Source organism: Pinus tabuliformis, chromosome 4_1 (genome assembly GCF_031772625.1).
Source record: "Pinus tabuliformis cultivar Carrire ecotype Pingquan chromosome 4_1, CPIR1, whole genome shotgun sequence".
Taxonomy (NCBI): Eukaryota; Viridiplantae; Streptophyta; class Pinopsida; order Pinales; family Pinaceae; genus Pinus; species Pinus tabuliformis.
The window spans coordinates 981,522,572-981,529,099 of record NC_142303.1 but is presented as its reverse complement, the minus strand read 5'-3'; the positions used below and the strand labels follow the sequence as shown (position 1 = coordinate 981,529,099).

General features: G+C 42.4%; 1 protein-coding gene across 1 annotated transcript; it reads right to left on the bottom strand.

Moving 5' to 3' along the window:
• Positions 1–664: 664 nt before the first annotated feature.
• On the bottom strand, positions 665–3,775 carry LOC149179414 (uncharacterized). The gene is made up of 3 exons (XM_089422458.1): positions 3,119–3,775; positions 1,538–2,458; positions 665–1,336 (listed from the first exon to the last, which is right to left on the bottom strand). Exons 1-3 carry the CDS (start codon positions 3,773–3,775, stop codon positions 665–667), a joined length of 2,250 nt encoding a protein of 749 aa, XP_089278584.1.
• Positions 3,776–6,528: the final 2,753 nt, after the last annotated feature.

Sequence of the window (6,528 nt, the reverse complement as noted above, 5' to 3'; positions counted from 1 at the left end):
CATTGTTTTCTTTTCTATGTTATTTTACATATTTTAAAGTGAAAACCACACATGATAGACAAGGGACACCCCACTATGTTTGGAAAGCACCAAACAGAATGAAGAAGGATATTTGCAAGTGATAAAAAAAGAGATTTTTTCTTATATGTTGCATTGATATTTCTTTTTTTTTTTCTGAGGAAAAAATCAAAACTTTTTATTTAGAGACTATAAAAAGTTTTACATGCAATATTGGTCTTAAGCCATAACAGGCGGCTCATTTGTTTGCTGATATGCTCAACATTAGCTGCTTCTGCTGTTTTTTGAACCTGTACAGTCTTCCTCCCATTGGAGGCATAGTAAATCTCATGATGAAAACCGAAACAATAAGATGGGGTCTCCTTCAACGAAAGGAAAACAACCCCATACATCAAAAAAATATGAGTTTATAACCCGGAAAGGAACCATAAAAAAGTATATATCTAAAACTGTTTGCTGTGGCTATATACCTGATAAAACTGAAAAGAAGACTGATAAATATATAAACAGAAACATATATATCCGCGAAAACTGTTGTCAAAAAAGGAAAGATGAACTGTAATCAAAGTGACTGTGTATAAGGAGGCAGATTTGTTATGACTGACTGCCCCTGTCTGATCTCTTCTACTGTCCAGCTGCCCATATCCTATTGTAAACCAGCCTTAGAAAGCTGGTCTGCTTCCTCATTCTTGTCCCTGTAAATGTGGCAGATAGAAAACTTATTAAAAGATGCCTTTAAAAAAGAAATTTCTTCAACAAGAGTCATCAAAATCTGATTTTGACAAGATGCATTTCCATTGACCCAATTTATGACATTTAGTGAATCCCCAAATATCTGAATTGTGTTGATATTTCTGTGAAGAAGCCAACATAAGAGGTAGCGCAGAGCAGATAATTCAGCATAGTTATTTGTGCCTGTACCCAGCCCAACAGAAGCTTTTAAAGAGTGATCCGGATTGATATGTATACACAGGCCAGCTCCAGCCCTATTGTTTTGGGAAGCCCCATCAAAGAAACCACATGGAATGCCTTCCTGTATGTTGATTTGTTTTTGATTTGGTTTAGGATTTTTAACCTCAGGGGGCGGTAAAGCAGAGTATATGGCAGCTATATTAATGGCAATGACGGAAGAAAGGGTGTCCTTATCTTGGAAAAGACTTTTATTTCTGGCAAGCCATACTCCCCAACAGAAAATAAGAGGCAGATTTCTCAAGTTCCCCTCCGGATGGTCTTGCCACCATTTCCTCCAGGCTGTCTCCAAGGGATCATGCCCCCACTGAGCTTTTATCTTGAGCAAACCAGTGACCTCCTCCCATATCTTTCTTGAAACAACACAAGTTATGAAAAGATGGCTAATGGTTTCTTCTTCAGACTTGCATAGGGGGCATCTACCAGGCCCAACTAAGAACCTAGCTTGTAAAATTTCCCATGTTGGGACCATCCTTTTTAAAATGCACCAGAGAAAAAGCCTGGCCTTAGCTGGGCTTTTGAGTTTCTAGATATTTTTGGCCCACCAAACCGGTACTCCCCATCCTTTCTTTCCCATTAAGAAAAGGTATCCATCTTTTGGGGAGTATTTCCCTGATTTACTCTGTGCCCACATCAAGCAATCAGGTTCATCTTTTATCCTGACATTTGAACATTGTAATTCTTTGATGAAACCCTCCCACTCAATCTTCCATCTGACATTTAGCCCCAAATCTACATCATCCTTCCATGCCTGTCCCCATATAGTAGACTGTCCAACCTTCTCCACCTGATTTAATGTTGTAATACCTTTACTATCCAAGTGTCTGAGAAGCCCTGGTGATAAGGCATAAGCTCCATTGCATCCTACCCATGGATCTTTGCCAATCCTTACCAGTCTTCCATCTCCAACTTTCCAAGCTAATCCTTGCTCGATCACTGAAAAGGCTTCCACCGTGGCTTTCCAGATAGCTGATATATTTTTTATCTTCTTATTTTGACTCCGGATCCAGTCTTCCATAGGGATAGGGTCGATGTACTTCCTTTTCACCACCCTTGTCCATAGATTTTCCATAGTTATTAGCCTCCATCCTGATTTTGCTGCTAATGAGAGGTTGAATTCAGGGAGTCTTTTAATGCCCCACCCTCCCCAATCTTTTGGTCTGGCCACTTTGTCCCAAGCTACCCAGGGTAACACTGAGGACTCCTTTGATCCTGCCCATAAAAATCTGCAGCAAATTCTTCTGATTTTCTCCATCACGCCTTTGGGGATCCAAGTCAGAGCGGCCCAATAAACCGGAATGGCTAACAGAACTGATTTAATAAGGGTCAACCTACCAGCTCTGGATAACCATCTGAAGCTCCAATGTGAGATTCTGGCTTCAATCTTTGTGATGAGCCAATTCCAATCCTCTTTTTTGTAACCTGCTGGCTTTAACCAAAAGCCCAAGTATTTGAAGGGAGAATCCAGGGGCTGTATGGGGAAAGGGAAAAGATTAGCCATTCTATTCCTTTCTCTTCTTTCAAAATCTGCCACACACGCTTGGGATTTTCTTGAGTTTATCTGCATTCCAGTTGCTTTTAGAAAAAGATCAAAAATGCATTTTAGCTCCTTTAGTTCATTGTAGGAACCATTGGTGAAAATCAATATGTCATCAACAAAAAGAAGGTGTGTGATGAAGAGATTGATTGCTACCTCGATACCCTTTACCTTCTCCTCTCTTCTGGCTTTGTGAATCAATCTACTTAGCCCTTCTGCCACAAGAAGAAACAGAAGAGGGGATAATGGACAACCTTGCCTGAGTCCTCTCTGGCTGTTGAAGAAAGAGGAAGCTGCACCATTGACCAGAACTGCAAAGCTGACATTTGTGATGCAACCCATGATCCAGCTAATAAAGGAATAGCTGAAACCCACTTGAGTTAGCAACATCCGCAGATAGAGCCAACTGATCCGATCATATGCTTTAGATAGGTCAATTTTGAGAACAGCTCCCTTCTTTTTCTTCAATCTGATACTATGAATAACCTCCTGTGCTACCCCAATGGCTTCATGAATTTGTCTTCCATCCAGGAAACCAAATTGTTCCATTGATATATTTTGTGACAGGATTGGAGCTATTCTGAGGGCAATAACCTTTGCTATAATCTTGTAGATGCAATTACACAATGATATTGGTCTGAAGTCTTCAAAACTTTCCGGGTCATCCTTCTTAGGAATAAGAGCAATGAAAGTTGAGTTGAAAGGTCTATAGACTTCTCCTTTCTGTCTTGACTCTTCAACTACTTCAGTAATTTCGGATCCTATTTGATCATAAAAATGGAGAAACAGTTCTATAGTCCAGCCATCTGGGCCTGGACTCTTATCCTTGCCCATGAGCTTCATAGCTGCTTCAACCTCCTCCTTTGATACCGGGATTGAAAGATCTTCTGCTTCATCTTCCTCAATGAATCTAGGGAAGCTTTGCACAGTTCGAAAGACTTCTGCAATAGTAGCCTCCCCAGAATCTGCAAAAATATTCTGAAAATGTCTTTTTCCTAACCCAGAAAGCTCTGGAAAGGAACTGACTTCCCTCCCTTCTTCATCTTTAAGGCGCCAAATAGTATTTGCAGCTTTCCTACCTTTTGCAAAGTTATGAAAAAACCTAGTGTTCTCATCCCCAGATTTTAACCAAATTGCCCTACTCTTGATCCTCCATTCTTCTTCCTTATCCAAGAGGATTTTATTTTGCTGCTTCTCCAAATGAAGGATTCTGTCTTTTGAGGACTGTGAAGAGTATCCATCTACCTCCATACTTTCCATCTGCTTCAGCTCCTCCCTAATTTTAACCAGCTCCTCATTTTGTTTCAGTTTTCTTTCCTTTGCCCAGGAGATTGTGGCTTTCTTCAATCTTTTGAGGTTCTCCATGAACAAAAAACATTTATCCTCATCTGTATTGTGAACAGGGTGAATCCATGTTTCATTAAACAGATTGCAGTATCAGGGGTCTTGGAGCCAAGCTGGATTGAACTTATAAGGGGCAGGAGGTTTGGGAGGAGGAAGAGTAAGGTCTAAAAAAACAGGGAAATGATCTGAATTCCCTCTTTCCTCAACCCACTGTCTGAGCATGGGAATTTTGGAATACAATGACTCAGCTACCAAAAAGTGGTCTAGTCTTTTGGCTATTTGATCTTCACCTATCCTTCGGTTCCTCCAAGTGGGCTTTAGTTTGATCGGAGAAGGATCTGTGAAGTTATTATCCGAGATGAGGTTAAAGAAGAAATCTATTAGGGGATCTTCTCTAGCTGATGGTCCCCATGCTTCTGCTCTGCCTATGGAAAAATTTAAATCACCTCCCAAAATCATCAAAGGAGATTTCATCACAGATTTTGACATCAAATCTTCCCAAAAAAATTCCCTGCCCTGACAAGGCCCATAGATATTTACTAAGGAGATAGGGAAAGAGAAATCTGGAGATAAAACCTCCATGCCCATAACATGTTTCATCCCCCATTGGTTTATGACCTTTACCCGCCCTTCTTTGAAACCAATAGCAATGCCCCCCGAGTGACCAGAGGAATCTATAGCATAAAAGATCCACCCAGGCAGAAGGGTTTTAAGCATAGCTTCAATCTCACAAGCCCTCCCTAGGGTTTCTTGCAGAAAGATAACATCTAAATTTGAATTATTTATCCACTCTTTCAAGGCCAGTTTTTTAGGTTTGCTGGCCAAACCTCTGCAATTCCAGGATGTCAAGATCATTTTATAACACTCTCAGGGGGGTGGGCTGCTCTAAGAACCCCCGGGATAGAGTATTGTTTACCATCTGCAACATCCAGTTTAGCTTTAAGTTTTGCCTTGGACATATCCGATTTCCTACCTCTCTTATTTTTGGGGTAACTCTGAGAGAGGGTCTGTCCCAAACCACCTAATGTCCCCGGATCACTATGTTTCCCTCCCAGAGATCTCAGGTTATAAGGGCAAAGGGAACGAGAAGCTGGATGTGAAAGAGGGGGCCACTGGTCTTCACAGTTTATATCCAGAGACGGTAATGCATCAGCAATAGTGTCTACATTCGGGGAACTCGAAATATGTTCCATATTTTCAACAACATTATTTTCTTGCTCATGACTATTTGGATACGAAACATGTGAAGGAACAGAAACATGCTCAGGAGAGTTTAGATAAGAGATAGGGGTCCCTGAGCACATACCCTTTTCTTCGTGTTCGTGCGGGATTTGACTTGCAGGATCTTCCTTGACGACCTCTTCCGCGGCTTCCACTTCTTTATCGGGTTCCTCCACAGCAACCGTCGGATGTTTTACGGTTTCCTGAGCATCCTCTTGGTTTGGTACAGCTTCACCCACAGGATCCTTAACAGTCTCCTCTGTCTCCATATCCTCTGTTCCTTGCGGCTCCGGTATTTCATGCTCCATGGGCATCTGAACGGGAGTTTGAACATTTCCTCTGTTAGCTGTAGTCCTCCGAAAGTGTCTCCTTCTTCTCAGCTGTGGGCAATCTTTTGCCAAGTGCCCATACTCATGGCAGCGATGGCATCTGAATGGCAAGTATTCATAGTCTAATATCTGCTCAAACACGTATTCTTTGTACTGGAGATTTATTTTTTGTGCCAAGCCTCTACTCGGGTTAAGGAGAGCCAAAATACGCGCCATCGTTCTATTCTTCGTCTCCAAGAAAGTCATATCTGCCTCCAAATAAACCCCCAGCCTATTCCCAATTGATTTGAACACTTCTTCTGTCCACAGGAAGGATGGTAAGCCCGGAGCTCGCACCCACACAGGGAACTCGTCCGTTCTCTCCTTGAAAGCATCAAACATGGGGGTCCATTTCTTTAACAGAACAGGAATGTTCCCAATATGCCAATTACGGTGGAAAACCCATTCTGCCGAGTCTTTATCAACAAAACTGAGCTTAAACCAACCCTTCCCTAAAACTTGAGCTTCAAACTGTATAGGTCTGGCAGACACAAAACAAGTCTCACCCCATACTTGAAGAAATTCAGAAGAGTATTTCTTACCTCTAGCTCTGCCGACCAAGGTACAGTCTGCGACAGCTAGGGTTTCTTCGATAGAAACCTCCATCCCAAGGACCAAATTGCCTTCAATCTCCTGAGATCCAATGGGTCTTTGCGGTTTCCTTTTCACACCTTTGATTCTTAACTCTTCCACCGGAGATCCAAAACCCCTTCGACCATCATTTCTTTCTGGGATTGTTTGCGTTATGCCCCCAATAGTTTCTATCTCCGGTTGTGTCGGGGTCTGACTCGCAAATCCTGCTTCAAAGTTCCCTGGTGACAAAAGGCCCTTTGCCAGTCCATCAGAGCCTGCCCGCTCCCCAGCTGGAGGTTCTCCGAGGCCGTTTGCTGTAGACCCTTTTAGAGAAAGGGATTCTCTTGGCAGAGATACCCTTGTTATCGATGGAGGACCCCCTGGGGCCCTTGACAGACTATAGCCTGCAGAAAGCCCTAAATTAGTTAAATCTTCAAAACCCTTAGAAGGCGTAAATCGGGTCGACACTGCTTTACCCTTTGGATCTGTGGGCAACCC